Source organism: Nomia melanderi, chromosome 10 (genome assembly GCF_051020985.1).
Source record: "Nomia melanderi isolate GNS246 chromosome 10, iyNomMela1, whole genome shotgun sequence".
Lineage (NCBI taxonomy): Eukaryota > Metazoa > Arthropoda > Insecta > Hymenoptera > Halictidae > Nomia > Nomia melanderi.
In genome coordinates, this window is record NC_135008.1 from 14,254,161 (window position 1) to 14,276,130 (window position 21,970).

General features: G+C 37.7%; 1 protein-coding gene across 3 annotated transcripts in view; it reads right to left on the reverse strand.

The window, feature by feature from the left end:
* Positions 1-21,970, reverse strand: part of gro (TLE family member transcriptional corepressor groucho) — a 146,509-nt gene that overhangs the window by 78,693 nt on the left and 45,846 nt on the right. For all 3 annotated transcript variants that reach the window (XM_031980725.2, XM_076371201.1, XM_031980724.2), the window contains exons 3-4: positions 19,990-20,096; positions 12,401-12,464 (exon numbers count right to left, since the gene is read on the reverse strand). In XM_031980725.2, coding sequence (XP_031836585.1) covers positions 12,401-12,464; positions 19,990-20,096 — 171 coding nt within the window. The remainder of the gene's footprint in view (positions 1-12,400; positions 12,465-19,989; positions 20,097-21,970) is intronic.

Consider the following 21,970-nt stretch of genomic DNA (forward strand, 5'->3'; position numbering starts at 1 on the left):
CAGCTCTCTGCTATGTGAGAGTAATGAAAAATAATAAACCATTTAATCATTAAATGTCCACATAGCTACACAAGAAAAACCACGCAATTTCAGTTCTCTGCTATTTGATTCTTCAATAACCACTATACTATGTACCGGACAAATCAATATGCATTTAACTAATTGCAACGAAAATTTCCATACAACTCAACAATCCGTGGAAAGACATAGCGCGACGACAGAAACATGATTTCTTCTACGAACGTTAACGGAATTAGAGTCTCCATCCACTCAAACCGAGCTGTGTACTTACTTTCTTTATCGCAGGTCGTTCATTAAACATTTATTCATACGTCCGGCGAGTTGCTGGACATTTCGTCTTTTATCGCACCTCGCATAACCGTCATTGAGCAATAAAAGTAATCGGTAATGTGTGTGTGCGTGTGTGCGCGCGCGCGCGCGCGCGTGTGTGTGTGTGTGTGTGTGTGTGTGTGAGAGTTTTTTTGGAATTACATAACAAATAAGTAAAATTGAAAAGTATTGACATAAGGGAAACACGTACCAGATAACTCTTATCATTATAATATGATATATATAATTATATGGAAATAATTCGATTAGATTTGCATAAAATTTTAAGCATATTGTACAGTAGCTCGATCTATTTCAGAATATCAATACTGGCCAATCTTTTACACCTCATTGTAACTGTTACTTTTAAAAAATGTCACTTTGCACAAAATCGCTTCAGCTGGACCATTCTTTATCATTTGAGATCGATAGAAATAACTTAACCTTTATTCATATTTACTAACCATTAACACATTGAACACCGCAAGAATTTTGAGTGTTTCGTATAATATTAATTATTCTTTCATAACAAAGGCAAATAATATTAGAATTGATTATTATTGATTTTGGTATCTTAGCATTTAGTTATTCGTGTGACTAAATATTTTGATTCAACATCAGTTTTCTTCTTGTGATTGCTTTCAAGTACACCTGACCCTTCATTTACGCAGAGTATGCATTCCGCGAGGATTCGTTTTACGCTGATGAACATTACAAAAATAGACTCTGCCAGTACAAAAGAAAACAAAATATTTTGAAGAAAAGCTGGTATAAGTTTTATACATACATACTTATTTCATATAGCTGAAATAAAATAATGATATGTCTGATAACAAAAGAAAAATTATATTGGATGTCTCTATCGCTATTGTACATAATTCGAAACATTCAACCGTTTCTTCGTACAAAACAAACACTATAAACTCTTTTATTTGCATGACAGTTATTATTTACAAACTCGAGGAAAATATATTTCTTGAACTCCTAAATTCAGATCGTACAAATTGACATCACGTACAAACAATATCACGTAAATAAGAAACCCGCGTGAAAGAGATGCCGCGAGAATGAGCGATGAGGTATAATATGGAAGGTTTGGTCGAGTGACGGTCAACCTGTTAACCCATTGTTGATCTGTAATTTTACGCAGAAACTATCCCATGTCACCGATTTCTATTTCATTATTAAATATGAAAATGAAACAATTTAAATAAATTTCAGTGTACTTTATGTATATATAATGAATTGAAATAAAACTTTGTACATATCTTTTATATAACTTTAAATATTTTGTTAAAATATTTCTCAAACACGAGTTAACTCGTGATCGGTCAACAACGTTAGGGCATGCAACCACGAGTTAACTTCGAGGCACACGATTTTACAGAAAACAACAACCCAAGTTGTACAGAATTCACTACACCACACAATTCGCCGACCATAATCACAACAGTCTCAACAACTTACTAATGCATTTTGACTTGTATAAATTTTTGTTTTCACTTATGTACGCATTCACCGTTAGTACGTAGCATTGCCAGCTGGATGACAAACTTTAAATAAAATATTAAACTATATGACTATGAGTAACTTCACCTTTCCTAGGTGGGTTAAAATCACGCATAAAAAGTTAAGCAAAGTGTGGGACAGTTTTTAACACGTTGACTGCTACGGGGAACATCAGCGTTTTACGTATCGCCGATTCCTTTGTAGCAAAGATAACAAGGAACAATTATTAATTACTTGTTACCACAATTCTATGTTACACTGTTATATTCTTATAAATTATAATTGTTTTCAAGTCATTTCGAAGCTTTGGTCCCACGGGACCACTGTGGCAGCGGAAGTTAACCCACCTAACATCAAAGAGTTAACTCGTGACCAGTCAACAATGTGTTAATAAAAGAGCAATAGTAACAATGTCAGTCAGCAATTATGTAAAAGCGGAAATGTTCAATGGACAGTCTTTCGCTTGACGGATACATTCACTGGCTGTATCGAAGGAGGTAATAGAACGGTGAAAGCGTCGCGTTCGTTCTCGACGAGTTCCCGTTTCCTCTCGCCGAGGTCATCGTCATTGGCGAGTCTCATCGTGATTATCGAGTGCATTATTAACTTGGTATATTTCCGTAGCCGATGCTATCGATCTCCGTCGCCGATGTCCGTCCGTCCCTCGGCCGCGTGTGTGCTTTAGCCCGCATGAGAGAGAGAAGCCAGCCTCCCAAAGCCATTCGTCCCGGAACGAGCGGCTAAAGGCGGACACGCAGCGCTAAGCGACAGCCACTAACCGATTTACGATCGCGCAAGCGCGCTCGCCAATCGTGTGATCCGATGCACTTTACCGGAACACAGGCTGGATCGAACAACCGTTCCGGATTGGAGCCGGGCTATTCCTTTCTACCGGCGTCACTCGGCTTACCTGTGTTCCTTCCCCTCCCGCCAACCTCTGCCCCACCGGATTATCACTTTTGACTTATCATAGCAGCTGTGTTTGAGAATCTTTCAACTAATTTCGCGATCGAGCTGCTTGAATTATTCGTTTGCTCCTTATTCTCATATCCGTAGACAGGTGGAAATGAACGTTCTTGCGTTTCGTCCCTTTGTGACATCATTCTTGAATCACCGAATTAATGTACATTAACCTTTAACATTTTGACTGCCAAGTAAACACTTATCGAAACTGCATAGCTGCAGTCGAAACAGTTGTCTTAACCCTTTGCACTCGATTTATTTTCAAGTAATTTACAGCGGTAGAATTCAACGCTTCATATTTATTTTATTTATTATTATTACAATAAAATTTAATTTCTATAATCTGTTAAAGTGTGGTACTTTTTAAAACAATTTCCAACGTTCTATAATTTACTATCTTTGTTATAGCTCATACATCCAATAAATCTTAGTTCTTTCGATACGCTAACAAGAATATAAATGTTTAAGTTTATGTTAAAAATGGTGTCACGAATTTGGATGACGTGGCAGTAAAAGCGTTAAGTATGAACGTAAATGTAATCTTTAAGTGTAGAAGTCTTAAAATTACCGATTAATGTTAACACATTGCGTACCGGCTAATTTTCAGAAAACTGAATTGTGCGGATGGCAATTTTCACTGAGGTCAACTTATATAACTATACATAGAAAAACTCAGATATCATATTGTTATGTAATATATTTTAAATAGATAATCAATTCGAATTAAATTTTATATTTTTTTCAATGCTGTGGTAATTAGCGAAGTTGAGAGATTTCTCGATACCGGTACGCAATGTGTTAAGTATTCTCATTTCTAGCAACTAATAAACAAATTTATTGCATTAATTTGTTTTTATTTATTTAAGTATCTCTTAGCAACTGTATTAACTATATAATGAAAATTTCACTAGTTTCAACATTCACGATATTATATACATGGAGGGTCTGTGAGATCGCACGACTATACTTAAAGGTTAACAGTAACCACATCAGTCAAATAATCGGTTTTAAAATTTGATTCAAAATTCTACGCTTTCTTCTGTTCATTTAATGGCACTAATTCCTATATTGTCCGATCAGTCAGTTTCCCAAGTTTCGTCTTTCCCTTTCTTTCTGCTCCCGCTAAGAAAAGTTCAACATTTAACTTGTTTACCTTTATTTTTAGCTAGTTATTCGCCTGGTTACGGTAGGAATGTACAAAATACCCGTGCATTTAGCGTTAACGCGGAAACATTTGTGAAACTGGGAAATGATACGAATTGGTATCTTCATTGTTTTCGAAATCTATAAGAAAACGCGAAGAAAATGTCCTCGTATTTCAACTGTTCATCGCAGCGTCGATATAGTCTTTAAACTAATTTAATAAACAGAGAAACATCGTTGCGTATCTATAATTTATCTTACTACTTGAAGCAGTGTGTATATTATTGTGTCGAAAAGACACGACACTTAAAAAAAGGACAAACGGATTTTAATAACCCCTACAGACGGGAACCACGGATAAGAATTCACAATAACGACATCAAGTAACCATTTTCGGCCGCTCGCTTCATAAATATTTAACAGCGGAGCGCGAGGGGGACGTAAACTCTAAGAAGCAGCAGAAACAATCCCGAGACAAGCGGAGAGTTATCGCTACAATCGAATTCCCGTTTAACAAACTCGAAGAATAATTTATATTATGCGATCCGTCAAATTGTCCAAGAATAACCGTATCTCGCTGAATCAATCAGCGGAAAGAAAAAAGACAGTGGGCAAAAAGGAACAGAATCGTATTACAGAAAGAACTATCGATGTCAGGCTTAAATTGCGCGTCATCGATATCCTAGCGGGGGAGTTAATTTGATGCACGACGTAATAAAATGCTTCTCGGCCGCATCGCGGATCGTATATTGGTTCGCTGGAAAGTCCCCGAAACAAGAAGAAAAGAGTTCGCCGGGCCAAGTCGATAATCGGATGAAGAGAAACTCTTTCTTCCGATCTCTTTCTCACTCTCACTCTTCATTGGTATCTCTGTCTTTCTCACCGGGCCGACAGAAGGGTCGTATCGATCCTCATCTGGCAACCTTTTCTCCTTTTCTATTTTCACGTGGTTCGGAACCCAATAATAGGGGTTGTACCGATAATTTCACCCCCTCCGGTTATTCGATATGGATCTTTTAGTAGCGGGCCTTTGCTGGGGCGATTGAGCCGCCCACTCTCTTTTCCCAGTCGTCTCCTCGCTTTATCTTTCCCCGTGTTTCTCTACCCTATATTCCGTATCCCTTTTCCTGACTCATTGCTCCGCACTTTGTTCCAGCTTGTCGCTCGCTCCCATTTCCCTTTGTGCCGCCGTCCATCCCCTTTCCATTCCCGGCCGCTACTCATCCTTTTCGAATGTTTTCACGAGGGCTCGCACCTACCCGCCGCGAGTGCAATTAACGGATAATTAATCAGCCGGAGTCGATCGCGGTGAACACGAGGATCAGTTGGTGAGAAGGGGCGGCAGGGAAGGAGGTAAGGGGTGGGAAGCGAGATGTTATCTTTGCAGACAATGAAGTAGATAAAGCGTCAAGGAAAGAATGCTGTCGAACGAAAGCATGATTGATATGGGGGACGATGTTGAGTTTTATAGCACCTATCGAGATTTCATCTTGCCCCTGCTTGAATCTCCCCTGTCCCTATCATTTTCTTCTTTCCTTTTTCTTGTTACTAAGGTACCTTAGTCTCTTCAATTTGGTCATGCTAAAATTTGTTTATTTGTTTGCTTTTGACTGAGAGGAACGGAAACAATTGTTATTTATGTGGCTCGACGGAAATTTTATATGTTATAGATACATCTTCGACATAAAGAGAATTTTAAAATAGAAGAAAACTCTTCCATCTTTTACAACTTACCTTACATTAATGTCGATCTACAAAAGTGTATAAAGGAGATTCTCCGAAACTGTCAACCGAATTACGTCAATAGTTAATTCTTAATTAATGCCGCAAAGCGATAATATTATTAAAACATCAATCCGAGAAAATACACGAGAGAAAATCGATTTTCTCGAAATCAATCGGTCTCTGTTGAATTATGAACTACATAATTAACGATACTCCAAAACCAGCCAATCGTAGTCGAACAAACAAGAGATAGCCCCAAAATGTATCACGTTCGTCCCGAGCACGTCGAAGCGCGTACATTTCTGTCAAATGTGCAAGGTGGAATTGATAGCAGCGAAAGAGTCGAAAGTCACGAAGCCGGGGCGCAGAACGTTTACGGGCCGCGACGCTCGGATCGTTAAGAAAATTGAATAGCGAGGGACGGACACGGGTAGCCCGGCAGGGGCTTGTATCGTGCGCGAGAAAGGACGAAAAGTGGGAAAACGTTAAATTCGCGAAAAACAGTTAACCCCCGCGGACGCTGGCCGCCGCCGCCGCGCCGTTATGAAACTTCGTAAACGCCGTTGAAAAGAGGACGGGCACGGTCAGCTGAAGTAGGAGAGAGAAAGAGAGAGAGAGGGGCGCGAGAGAGAGAGAGAGAGAGAGAGAGAAAGAGGAAAAAAGAAAAGAAAGGAGGAACGGGAACACTAAATTGCTCGGTAGAAAACTTCAAAGGTGGAAATAAAATCTGTAAAAAGAAGCCGACGCGAGGAACGCGGGGTCGGGCGACGGGGAGAAAAAAAACATGAAGTAATCAAGAAACATACCCGGAGGATGTGGGTTATGTTTAATTTGTTACGCCGCGCGGAAACGAAACAGAGATAACGAGGAAGCGTGCGCGCGAGAGAAAGGAAGAGGGAAAGTCGCGAGAAGGGTAATCGCAAGGTCTGGCTTTTCAAAGGGGTGAAAAACGTGCCGCGCGCCACCGAGACCCGTTCTCCATGCAGAATATTTTTCACGTCTTTCCGGCCTCGAGTTTCATCGATACGAATCCGTTCCGTTTTCATAATGGAAATCGAATCAATTTCTTATCGACTTAACGACTCCGCCTTTTTTTTCTTCCTCCATCTCCCGCTTTCTCTCTCTGCAACCCCCCAACCCACCCCCGTTTTCTCGTTCTCTTTCGCTCTTTCCGTTGAAGTATTAAATAAAATCAAGGGAACGAGAACGAAATCGGACCGTACGACCTCGTTGTCGCACACTTCCTCGAGAATTAATTCCGGCAAAGTTTCATCGTTGCGCGATAAAAATGTCGTCACACGACCGATCGACCGGGAGATTGTGTCTCGTTACCGAAAACATTTGGGATTTGATGTTCAGCTTCGAAGAAATCGATGTTGGAAGCTAGTTTTTGAATTGTGGCGGGATTACGCGAATGAATTAAAATTATAGTGGTCTATTACTTCTGATTTCTAGAGGAAAAGAAACTTTTGTGGATGAATGTAGGTATTGATAGTGTTTAATTATAATCTAAGGTGTCAGAACAAATTTTTTTCTCGAGAACTCGCGAATAGGAGTCAGAATCGATATTATTCTCAGTCGATATTATGTTATAATATTTAATACTCTTTATTTTACAAACAATCTGTGATAAATACAAAGTATGTCTTTAATTATTTATTTCGGCCTTTTGTCCGGAAAACCTAATAATTACAATTCAACTTAAAAGCAGGGACATCGAATAACCCCTTTACGTGCTTGTTGCGTCACACATGTTATTTTCAACGCTCCAAAGCCGGATTTCAGTTTAAAAGGTACTTTTCGTTTTTATCACATTCAAATGAAATTGCCTGAATTTATTTGATTATTCGATATTTTAAACGATCAATATTAATTACTGTTTGTAAGCGTTTCCGTTTTTAAAACGGTTCCTATAAATAATTCGTTTATAAAAAATATCGTTAATAGGCATTTGAATCTATTGTATAGCAAAAAACTGGGCAATTTTGAATAGCGATAATCAATAAATTCTACTCATTAAACACATGTAACTTTTTCTCTACAATTTATAACTTTCTTTGTATTTAACAAAGTGCATATGGAAATAATTCCCCTTTTATAATTTCATAAATATCCCATTTAACATTAAATACGGGTGTGTATACTTATAGATTAAATTATATTATAAAATCATTTTGTACAACAAATTCCTTTAACGGTACTTTGATTCAAATAATTTCTTCCAGATCCGCCATCAATTTTACTATTCGAAGGATTGTTTTAATTACTTCAGTTATTGTTTCCAGAAATGTATCTTCATATACTTATACTTTGACATAAAAACACAAAATTTAGGTGCACCCATAAATCAATTACTGCACACACCTCAAGATATACCTAAAATATAATTTCCATTAAAATCATTCTACCATATTCCAAAATATAAAACTAAACCAAACGAAACTACTATCAACTTCAGTCTGAACACAGAACATACTAATTGCAATCTCTTCAACCACGCCTCCCTCAACAAAACCATTCCTTCCACACCCAAAACAAAACTCCTTCCTCCCAACCAACGATCTTACCCATATCACACTTTCGCCAGTAGCCGATCAATATTTATAACACCCAAAAGCCTACCGAATCAACGTACCAAGGAAGTTGTTCCGCGCGAGAACGTGTCGCGAGGCGATGATCCGTGTGCCGAAGTTTATGAAAGAATAGAACTCAACCGAGAGGGGGTGGAATGATGGTATCAGGCGGTGTAGGGACCTCGAAGGGACCCACGGAAGGGGAACAGAGAAAAAAAAAGAAATATCGAAGCGGTGCACAGATTTACGCGGCATGTTACCCTAATGAAAATCGCGAAGGATGAATCTCGCAGCGGTGGAGGGCGGAGAGGTGGCTGGTTGAAATACACAGGGGTGGAATTAGAATATCAGAGACACATTCGCCGGCTCTATACACACGTTACACCAACGCTCCTCCCCTGGTCGGACTCGACGTATATAATACTTGTCGGTAGTTGACAAACCCTCGACATCAATTTCTCTCTCTGTCTCTAATTCCCCCCTACCCTGTCGCAGGCCCCCGTTCCGCAGCCCCCGGCCGCCCAACCCCCGTCGCTTCTCCACTCTCACCCGCACATCGTCTTTCCCTTTCTCCCCAGTCTCCTCTCTTCGTTTACTTTGGAGATATCGATTACCGGCTCAACCTCCACCTCCTCCCTTGTCCCTCCATCACAACCCCTCTGTCACCTCTTCCCAGCCTCCCCAACCCCTTATCCGACTCCCACAACCGAGCCAACCCCCTAAAGCTCCAACCACTCGGCCCAGCTTGCTGCTTGGTTGCTTGCACGGTGTCACATCGGTGTAGCAGTTTACAGAGATGGTACAGTTCGCGACAATTACGATCAAACGTACAGTTAACATCGGCGCAGGATCTCGCGAGCCCGGAATCGAAGTGGGAGGAGGAGGAGGTGGATGAGGAACAGGAGGGGCAGAGGGTGGCGGTTTGGGGTTGGGATTGCGATGGAAGCCGTATCGCGTGTAACTGCTACGACCGTTCGGATCAATGATCGCGACGGTATATATCATCTTTTTTTGCTTCTTCCCCGATGTTCTTCTTTGTTGTTTTGCTCCAACCACCCGCCCGCCAGCTCGCTCGCCGCTGGGAATGATGTTCTGGGTACCTATGCGCCAGCATGGATCGCGCGGGTTTTGTTTGGCGATCACGTGCCGCGAGGACGCTCGCGTTTCACTTCGCTCGCGATAGTCGATTCGGTAATGTACGTATCTTGCAGGTAATGTTGGAAAAATTGGAGAAGGTATTTTCTGTTTTAGTTACGAACACGTATGTCGTTGGCCTTTGTTTTGTGGTTTCGAGTTGGGAAAAGGTTTTAGTAGAAGGGAGATAGTGATGATAGTCGGTTGAGTAACGTATAATGGTAATGGAAAAATTAGAGATTGTTGTTTTTCTTGCAATCGCGTGGCATACTGATTTTTATTTTTGTTTCTGATTTTAGAGGAATGAAGGTAGTCATGATAGTTGAATAAATGATGTGCATTGAAAGTGAGATTGGAAAAATTGGATATAATTTATTTTCAATTAAAAACCTAATGTATATTGATTTTTATTTTGTGTTTTTGAGTTTAAAGAATTTGAAAGAAGGAAGGTTGAATTAAGCGAAGGAAAAATTTACGTGGGAGGTTTAAAATGATAAAAGTCATTGAAGACAATGAAAAAAGAAGGAGTTTTGAAAGTGACGAATGTATTCTTTCGCTTTTCCGTGTATCGATTCCAACCCCGTGCTCGACAAGGGAGATGGATTGTCTTTTGGGACAAAAACCAGGAAGATGCGCGGAGCTTTCGAATATAACATCGATACACGCCAATATCTCAAAGCGACATGCTGTATCGGTGAATTCCAACAAACCGCGTCGACGCGGTTCACTTCTTCCATTGTATGGTATATCTTGATGGAAGCCCAGGTTTGGATGAAGTTTTTGTAAATGAAAAAATTACGACTCTCATTTGCAATTTAGATTTTGATGGTATTTTAAGCAAGTTCGGAATATTTCTAATCGCAACAACTATGAAATTTTGAATGATTCGCTCTCGATATATTTTCTGTCGTGCAATAATAAAACAGCAGTGTTTAAAGTTGACTCTTAAATAGCCTACGTTTCACACATGCAAATTTTGTTTTAACTTTTAGAATATTTACTCAGACTGCCAGTGACATGTTGCTGTAAACGTGCTAATGACAATTTTCTTTAATGAAAAATTTTAAATGTTAAAATAATAATACACTCGTACTTCAACATTCATTTGCAAACTTAATATCAACTAAATATGTAAAAAGTAGAAAATATATTCTTTCATATACAAAGAATAACAATTTATAAGGAAAAATGATATTTCTGTAAATCTTTCAGTGCATATTTTAACACTAGATTTGCGGATATTTACTATACAGTTTGTTGTATGATTTTTTTAAAAATTAATCTACATTTAGATTTTGAAAATTAGAGATTTGAGAACATTTACCAGATAATATTTATATAATTTGATATGAGTCAAGTCGCTTCATTCTGTAAATCTAATGTCAAACACTTTTCACTTCATTACATTTCAATTTCCCATTCCTCTATATTTCTCGATTTATCCTACAAAATAGTTTCGAAAACTGATTCTTATAATGAATTCTGGTGGAAATTGTTGAATCGTGTCGGAAACATGGCAAGAGCAGCCATGTCAGGCGACGTTAAAAAATCCGAGTCTATTTGCGTAGGAGGTTTGCCGGGGCAGCAGAGATTCAAATTAAGTCGCGACAGTGGGTGACAGAAACGCGCGCGAGAACCTTTTAAAATGCGTCGCGAAGTTCGATCGGCGAGAAACCACGTCGAGCATCGATGTTACCAATTCCTGTCCCGGTTTAATAAATATTTAATAAAGTGCCGGGGAAAATAAAATGCTCACCCTGGCAAATACTTCGGGTCCACGTTAATGCCACGCTTTAATATAGGTAAGTCCCAAGTTAAGCTCCTTACGGATGACGATACGATTAGTACGGTTGGTTGAACTAATTGCCTTCGCGCTGATGGGAACTGAATCGAACAGTCAGCAATATGAGCGGGAACAATATCGATCGTTTTTCACCATTCCCGGACGAGGGGAGCCCCGGCAAAGATTACCGAATTCAATAATGAACATGTAACAGCGCAGCTTGCGGACATTAATTCCCCAACTGCAATTACAACTTAAGCGAGGAGTTTCGAATACCTGTACCCACGAACACGAGGTAACTTTTCTTTGAAGTATTACAATGCAATACAGGTAATTCCTCGAGTAGAAGTATTTAACGGTCGCAACCTCGTACCATTGAATTATGAATCATAAAAATTCTGGTATTACACAGTGTTTCTATTACATTGGTTTCTACGTGTCTTTTTTTCAATCAATTGAGTTTTTTAATGCCTTGTATTATGATCTATTTCGTGACTAAACTACTGTTAATGACTTTCACTAATGGCACCTTGAATAGTCTAATTTTTATTTTAGATATTTTGTTACATATACAACTTTTTAATGGAAGTAAATAAATATTTTGTTCTTTGTGACTCACCTTGGACACTGTAAGATACTTTTGTATATTTAAAATGTATTCGTGATATGTGGAAATAAAATTGTATTCTTATTGAAGCAGTCAGGTATATCTACTGTTATTTAAAGTACGTTTAAATACAAAGTAAATACTAAGAAGTATTAAACTTGTTCAATACGATTAGTTACGAAATATCCTATATCCTAATCCATATTCCACGAACACATCGAGGAAAATGGAACTTTGTGTAATTTCGTATCATATTAAAGATGTCTGAGAAATACAAAAGTTCTAACGTAGGAAGTGATCTTTTCATCTTGTCGAATATCATTTTAAAAAAAGAGAAACCTTCCAAAAAATATTGAAAAATGTTCTTCCAGACGTAATTTGAGACTTTATAAGTTCAAAGGGAATTTTATAATCCCGAACGATTCGAAAGCCAGCACTCTGGATCAAGGGGCTAGACACAATTGCGAATTTATGGGTCGCCAAAGGTACACCGGATAATGGAGAGCTTCGGCTCTGTCCCGATCGAGTTCCCCCCTTTCGCTGTTTGCGATTTCCTCGATCTTCCCATCGAACCATCGCGCATATTCGAAGCAAGATGAAAAGACGTAAGAACGAGCTTAGAAAATACCATACCATGAAGTAATGCCTCTGTATCTCGGTCTTCTCGCTGGCCAGCTTCTCGCATTCGATCTTCAGTCTGAAAAGTGAAAAGCGATTGAGGTCGGTACGAGTCATGCATGCATTAAAGCGGAGATGCCGTGTGTTCGTATGCACTCTGATGTAAATACGTTTCCTATGCACACGGCGCTAACACGGTCCTCGATTACTATTTCCCTCGTAAATGAGAAGTACACGAAAATAATGAAAGAGGAAGACGTTTTAATGTTTTTTTCTTGTAATCGATGTCACGATCTATATCAATTTTTTAAGTCATAAATCTTTTAAATATAGTTTTACAAATATGTAAATAAACTTCGTTTTTGTTTTCAATGAAATACTAGATGCTTTTATTATAGTTTGGAAACGCGTGTCAACACAAATGCAATTATGTACAATACAATCATTTTCTGTTATAGATCATACAAAGTTAAAAATTGTCCACTTTTTTCATAGAAGGTCACTTATTATTTACGAGGAAAACTGTGGTTAATAATTATATTAACATTTTGTGTATCCAGTGTTCGCATATCGTGTATAAACACTATCTATTATCTTTTCAATTTCCAATCATTTAAAACAAATTCACCACTAACATTTCCGACGCATCCGATAACCCGAGGGTCAAATACGCGCGCAGTTTACATTAGACTATATTATTCAATCATTTTTCATTTCCTCAATTATGCATACACGGGTAATCAAATAGATGTAATTAAATTATGGTATTTACACTGGTACAAATTACGTCATTTTGGCATTTATACCGGAATTCGTTGGGAAAGATCAATTTCGTTCAATTTTAATTACAACTGCGTAGGTTTACGTTGCGAACGGCGATTGTTGTTCCGACCGGGTTCATTCGCGAACGTATCCATCGCGGATACGAAAACAAATGCTCCGGAACGCGCGGAATATATTTCTTCTGCCAGATTATTGTAAAATTCAATTTATTGCATAAATGTAATTGACCTGTAAACACGGTCCATCTGTGTTTAACTTTCGATACGTTATATCAAACGGCAAATTAATAATTTAATTAAACGCGCAAAAAATGAGATGCAAGATCACATCTGCGGCAAATGTGGTCAGAATTTTGGGAATATTTTTATGGTAATAATTTTTTTTCAGTGCGATACACTTCATTATTTGACTTTATTGCACGAACAATAAGAGATTAACGGTTTATATACACAACAAAGGGAAAATATATTTATTACAGTAAATATGTACATATGAGAAGGATAGTTAAATAGGCCCCTATGCAAAATTCAATGTACCATTAAGAACAATAATATAAATATTTGACAATGTAAATGAGATTAGGCCATCTCACCCGGAATTATCCTATATGTTTTGTGTGCAGATAGGAGTGTGCACAAAAAAATAGTCTGTAATTTTGAAGAAGAACAGATGAATATATTATATTAACACCTTGCCTTATAACAAGGTCTCAGACTCGTGATGAAGATTTTGAACAGAATTTAACATACCGAAACGTTACTCAATTCTTGTGAATTCAAATGAAATATTATTCTTTCATTATCAATTATTATACTTTAGAGCATAGAATATGACCAGATTTTTTCTCCTTCTTTCAATAAATTATTAATGACGTAATTGCATCAATGATGGTTGAGAAATAAATCATAGGACAACGGAGTACAGCAAATCAATAAGTAATTAAACGTCCAGGACAAATATAATAAATAAAACATAAAATACCAACCAACGTCATGGTTTCTAGACTTGTTTACGAAATCTTTATATTTCTTTTTCTTCCTAATAATAAGTCGTGTTTACGTTCAATTATATTCAAAACGTGAATCCTAATGATACATTAACACGAAGGCCGCACGATTTCATAGAGCAAAATACACAAAATGGAAAAGATAAAATATTAAATCATTTGATTGAATCGCGTTATTATTATTGCGTGGTCATCTTGCTCAATGTGGCCGCATTAGGTAGCATTGCTTGTAATATACAAATGTTTTCAAATAATCGCCGTTTAATTGAATGAACTATAGTAATTCGATTTTGTTGGGGGTCACCGATGACCCTCATAGCATTCAACGAGTTAAAATAAAAACAAATTAAAACATACATTTCACTGCTTAAAAAGAAGTTGACAATTTTTTCAATTCATTTAAAATTGGCACGAGCATTAAAAGTTGAGCAGCAAACAATAACAGTTCCCTTTAAGAATAACTATTTCGTAACAATTTTTTGTGAAATTTTCGAAAATTTCTTCGTGAAATCTCAAATTCGCTTGGCATATTTACAACTGGAAAATGATGATCCCTGCGCGTTAAACACTCCTTACGAAATGTGACTGTGTTCGCGCGGGTAGATAAGAACATGCACGCGTGAGCAAGACGTCTCCGATCTCCTTTGAGATTCGCAACATCTTGAACTCGAAGAAGCGCACGCTGTGGCGGTCTGTCTCTGGAAGTAAGATCGAGTTCTCCAACGAAAATGCTGAAGGAATAAAAAGGAATGAGATTATGGCGGTGTTACGCGGCGCGCCGCGAGCAAAAAGGGGAAACGTATCGGGGTGTGTATCGTATTTCGGTAAATACGACTCTTACATACATCACATTTATTCCGGGAAATTGCGTGGAAAGTATTGTTGAGAAATAAAAACCGGCTCCGAGGCGTTACACGTGGAATTACACGTTCAACGTAAATTAAACTTCGCAACTTCCGCCTTGGGCGTTCCCGTCGAAGTCGATCTCTTGACTTACGACCCAATAAAGATTTAAAGACCGTTAATTCGTCTTGAATCTACGCGGTGTTCCAAGGTACACGTGCAAAAGCTTTTTCTTGAGAAAGTCTCGAAAGAAACAGTAACAATTTTGCAACTAACAACGTGCAATTATGGAAATGATAGTTTGATCTTGCATTTCGAGATCGTTCGAATTTTGTTACCTGATATGTAATATGTAGATTATACGTACAGAATCAATTAATGAGTAAACTAGCAATTTATTAAATTGCTCAACTGCACGATTGAAAAATAAAGCAAAGTAATGGACGTTTTATACATTATTCTAATAGAAAACATAGAAATCTTAATCGTTCGTTACAGTGTCGAAAATAGAAAATAAAATAACTTAGAGTAGAGTTACATAAATGAAGTACAATAAAATAAATAGAATAACGTAAAAAAAAGTACAATAAAATAAATAGAATAACGTAAAATAAAGTACAATGAAATAAATAGAATAACATAAAATAAAGTACAATAAAATAAATAGAATAAAAAGTCTATAAGAAGAAGGTCCCGCATCCGAACAAGCCATTCGAGATTAATACACGAATATTTCCTAACAAAGCAACCTCCACCTAAACGCATACTTTACGAAATACCTCTAAGCATTAAACACATTCTAATAAATTGCTCCTGTTTTTCCTCTAGAAGAAACAATTGTAACATTCAATCTGATACGAAGACGAACTTAAATGATTCCAACACCATTCAGAATGTGCTCAACTTTCTCAGATAAATTAACCTTCTAAATTCATTATAATGAAGATATATCTGTTTTGTTAATCTTGTATTATTATTTATACAATTGGTATACTAGTATATTATACAATAAGTCATTATGTAATAAGTATTATTAACTAATAAGTAATAACCTCTGAATATGGGTCGAGTCGGATATTTCTCACTTTTCAGTTTTCTGCTTATAAAATGAAGATTTTTAAGTTTTTAACAAAAATTTTTTTACTGATACTGAAGCCGAATGTCTAGTAATAAGAAATTTATGACCAATATGTTGATTCTAAGTTTCAACTATTAGCTTTTCGTTAGTAGTCACGAATACCTTATTGTTAATGTGACCACCTTAAAAACAACTGAAATAAAAAAAAGAAGAATTGTTGCAGAAGTAGAATGCAGGATAAGAATAGCTATCAGTGTACACTAGATAGAAATAGAAAACAATATATAAAAAAAAATAAAGAAAGTAAAAACGCGTGGTGTTGCTTTTCATGCGTGCTGGTAATGACTATACGTAGACATTCCACGTGTTTCCTTTTCCGTCCTGTTTCAGACAAAAATAATCACGACTCGACAATTGGGCCAAGAGTGGAAGAATTAGTGACCGAAGCGGGTTTCGCAAACTATTACCGAAACTGGTTGTTAAACTACCGCCGGACAGAAATATCTCGACCGCGAGCGTTGCCAGGCTAGAATGTAACAGCGGCGTTAACAACGAAGCGCAAATTCGCCCCGTCCATCTGATGGTTTCAACGGTATCGCGGCCCCGCAAGATAATTAATGATACGTAAACGCAGACATTTGTACATAAGGTCCTATTTCGGCGCGCACTCGAAAGTGAACGTCGTGTCGCTCCAATAACGGTAACCATTACAGCATCAGCTGCATCTGGATACAAGTTGCCGCAACGGCAATTGATAACCGTCCGACCGATAATCAATTATCATAAATCGGTGACGGGATGTGGCCGTTTCTTTTGTCGCAACGCGAGTCATTTGCACTTTTTGCGTCCGACAGTTTCAGGTGAGCTTGTGCGATCGGTGAGTACACCCGATTCTGTTTTTACGCGATAAATGCGTTCCGTGCAAAACGCGTTCGCGTGAAAAAGAAATATTCTACTTGTAAGAAAACTAGTTTGCATCCGCGGTTTCGCTCGCTTGGTTGTTAACCCCTTGCCTTAAAATAACGTGGCAGATTAGTGGTGAAGATTTTAAACAGAATCAAACAAGGATGAATATCACTCAATTCTTTTGAATTAAAATGAAATATTATTCTTCTGTTATTAATTAATACACTTTGGAGCAAAAATTGATATAGAATCTCCTTATAATTTTAATCCTTTTCTTAATAAATTATTAAATAGTAGTCGTAATGATAAAGTAGTAGTATCGATCATAGTTGAGAAATAAATCAAAGGGCAAGGAGTTAATCTTTATATGAATCGACTGATTCATCAATGCCGAGAAAAATCTACTGAAGGTAAAAGTATGAAATTTGGACAGTAGCTTCTTTTCATGACATATAGATTTATTAACCCTTTGTAGTCTGAAGTGTTCGTGGCTTTTCATTCTGAGACTTACGTCGACGTTATTTAATTCAATCGTAGTTTATAGCATTCTGATTGAATTAAATACCGTAATAATTATAATTTAATATAACACTGTAATAAGCGTAATCTTTAATAGTTTAATTTCCGCATCATCCGAATTCAGGTGACACCGGTTCTTAGATAAACTTGAAAAATACACTTTTCTGGTGATGTATGAAACATAATGAAGAGATCGTTTTGGAAACTTTCATGTGCATAAGTTATTTTATAGAAACAAAGCGACTTTTTATGATAAATATAAAATTCATTATTGTTAAAATATAAGTTTTTGTATAGATTTTAACGTGTTAAAAAAGCGGCTAATATGGAAACCGAATCAATTAATGGCGCGAGCAATTATATAATCATTAATATTAACATGTATCAATGTTTGACTGTCGTAATATCAACGAGATGTTGAAGTAATAATCCATTGGTATTAGAAAAATTAATATGAAACCATTTACATCGGATATGGGACGAAATATAAAATATCTAAATGCGTCGCGGTACAAATTATGTTTCAGTCGCGTGAGTCAATTAGGTATTGATTTTAATTAAGTACAGATGAAAACGCATGTACGGACACGATAATTATTTATTTCAATATGTTCCAAATCATTTAGAAACGCACCGCGCCGTAATTGAAAACAGAAATATATTGGTAATACCAAACAGACTTCAGTTACATCCCGATCATCGTGAAATGGATAAACGTCGTGCAAAAAAAAACTGTCAAAGAATCGTCACACAACTAATGGAATACCGTTAGGTAAACGACAGCCGTCAGGAGGCTGAGAAGTCCAGAAGAAACCGGAACCGTTGTCTAACCGTTCAGCAATTACCGGGCATTCATGAAAAAAAGTGAGACAACCACCGAGAAGCATTCCAAAAATATTCCATTAATTGGTGAAACTGATAATTGCCTGTATTTAATAAAAGAAAATGCAAACTTTAAATTAATTAAAATAAGTACTTTAGGCGGTATAAAAATAACAATCGTAATGTAATCATAATAATGATAAAAGAAATAATAATAATAATGATATAGTGATGACACTTATAAAATCCTACCTATCGTGTGATTCTCTTACAATATCAATGTAGTCTATCACAAGAGCGCATACGTGTATATGCTATAGGGATAATGGCCAAGTAAATCGAGCGTGTATATACGCTAATGATGCAAATGAGTTAATAACCGTGCTCCTGCGAGATTCTGGATTCTGCGTTAAGGAATTAAACACCTTATAATACTATTTCGACATGATTTTACTATTGTTATACTACGATTTTTATATATTTATAATAGATGTTACTAAGTAACTTGTAAAGTAAAATAAAAGTAAAATACAAATTTTCAAAATGTTGATGTATGCACATATGCTCTAATGGTATAACGATGGAGATAATCACACAAAAATTACAGTGTGCCATCCTAAAACATTACTGAACACGTAAAAAAATTGTAAACCTTCCGATTTATAATAACCTAAAAATTTCTTATTTCGTAAGTCGTCTAAAAACAGAGAACTTCGACTGGAAATATATTAGAATCAGTTTGTCAATAATAATTTACTTAAAACAAAGCAGAATTCTATAATACAAATCTATATCCACGTTTACTTTAAAACATACCAATTAACAACAGAAAAACAAGATTCAACTCGAATTCCACGTTTACGTCGAAACATAACAATTGCCAATACAAAATCAGTATTTAACTCGGACTCGAAATAATCGAACCACATTTATTTTTATTTACTTTCGTTTGACATCTTCCTCGCGAGTCACGGTATTCCACGGCCAAGGGGTTAACGGGTATCGAAACGTTTCGTCCAGGATCATCCGACCAACACAGGAAACCAACCTACTCGACCTCCGTCCAATCACCATCGACTTTCACTGGCCGCCTCGTTACTCCCCCGCGTCTTGCGGAAACGCGTTTCGATCCCGACCGCGCTGGGGACACCGCGCGCCTCCTAGGTGACGCGTTATTAGGAGAGAGGACCCGGGGAGAAGGCAGCCGAGCAAACAATTCGAACTTTCCACTTTCGGAGCGCGGAGGAGGGAGGAGAAGACGAGGGAGCAAGAGAGCGGAGAGCAGAGTTCGCAGCGATCGGCGCCGTTAACAGGAGGACGCAAGGCAACAACCGCCGCGAAACACGGAAAACTGATGGAGAGAAGAAAGAGGGTGGAATGGGGGTTAAGGGAGTAGCGGGGGGAGGATGGTAAGGGAACCGAAGTGAGGAAACGGGAGAAGACAGATCCCGGGAAACATCGGCGTCAATAATCGTGGATCTTCAAGAAACGAGAGAACGGCTAGAGGCAACCAGCGGAGGGTTTGGCGGATGGGGGGGGCGGGGGTCGGATAGACGAGAAAGGGAGGAACGATCGTGGAAAGAAAAACAAAGAAGGAGCGAGACCGGTGATGCGAGCCGAAGAAAGGCGAGAGAAAGAGAGACTCACGAGTGGTTCTGTTGCTGGATGAAATTGAATTCCTCTTTGATCCTCTCGCAAGTGTCAGCCACCGTGAATTTCAGCCCTCCCGCAGCCCCGCCGCTTCCTCCGCCACCCTGGAACAAAAAAAAATATATATATACATATATATATGTATTTATAGTGAGCGGATGGGGAGAAGGGAGATTGGATTAGCATACAGGACAAAGCAGCCGCGATAAAGAACGAGAAATAGATCGGATGAACGAGACGCGATCAAGATTTCGTAGAGGGGCTGTGAAACTTTTGCGGGCTAATGTAATTTTTGAGGTGGGTGTTTATTGTGTGAAACACGATTGGAGAATGATTTTAAGGAGAAATTTGAGGAGGAGATACTTTTGGGTAATGTGATGTTGAGGAGTGTTCGGTTAAGTAGATTGAAGGGATCCCGTGTGGTATTAATTTTGAAGTTATGTTCCGCTGCTTGGACAGCATTAAACGTATTTTTATTGATAGTTTTATGTATCAGTGAACTATGTGATAAAATAATTAATGATACCAATGACGCAATGATTACGATATACACAACGTCAACACACTTTAGCTATTATAATGAAGTAAGCTGTTGTCGCTAAAAAAAGTAAATGCTGGTGTTTCTCACGGTATCTCTAGATCATTTAGACACATCTTTGTTACTTATTCCATTATTAAAGTGAAACAATGAAACGATTAATATTACGAGAAATACATTTTCACAAAATTACAACGGTACTTTTGTTACAAAATCCTTCAATTTTCATTAAATGTACACTTTCTACGTAATTGCTATCGTAAATAGTTCAATATTGTAGATGATTAGGTAAAACAGGTAAAAATACCTTCTCCAAATCGCATAAACGCGAAACAATCTCGCTTCCGTACAAAGCGTAACTTCTTTCGAGAAAGCACTTAACACATTCTTGACTGGTAATTTTACGCAGAAGCTACCCCCATGTCACCGGTTATTATTCAGTAATTACATACGAAAGTGAGACAATTTAAATAAGCTTCAATATACTTTATTGATGCATAATGAATTGAAATGGAACTTTAAACATATCTTTCATATAACTTTAAATATTTTACTTTTGCAATATCCTATATTTTCCTGCCTTTTAAATATTGAAATGGCTAAAAGACGAGTTAACTCGTGACCGGTTAACAATGTGTCAATACTTAGCCAAGCTAATGACGAGATCTCCCACTTTTCCCTTAGCAATGCATTGCCGTTTATTTTGTTTATTGTTTCTTTCATTGTTTAGTAAGTCTTAAATTTGGGTTATTCCTAATTCGTCAAACACCTTTGTCGCTTTTATAAAACAAAATTTTTAATGAAATCACTTAAATGAGTTCAATTCTGGTTAATGAGGAAGGTTATAGACATAATTCCTTTTAAGCAGTTGCCCAAGTGTTAACACCGCCATCAAGCTCTTCGAATTCTCAAACATTCACGAAACCCGACCTCATCCCCAACTTCGAAGCCATGCAGTCTTCAATTCCAATTACGTGCCCCAAAGTGCTAAAGAAGTCGCCAGGTCGATTACTCCAAAGTATAGTCTACACCCCACAGCTTCCGAGCGAAATAAAAATCTCGGGGTATCCGATGACTGAGAGACCAACTACAGCAACTTACAACTGCGAGTAACCAGCAGCATCTACCTTTCTTTATTCTTTTTCCCAAGATTATGCAACCAGAACGATAACGTCGATGCCCGGACGTCGGTAGATAGACAATGTTGCGGACAAAATACGGCGGAAAAAACTCATTAAAGGGCGCAGAAAAACGAGAAAAATCTCGTTACACGGGAAACCAGCCACACATTCGTTCGCCCGTTCGCGTCTTGCGTTATGCTGCGTTTACAGCAACCGAACAAACGTTCTTTTGGCCTACATCAAAGGTGTCTAAATTACTCCCCTCACGGTAATAACTTGGAAACAGCGTCCCCCACTATCTCTACTTTAAGAGTTGTCC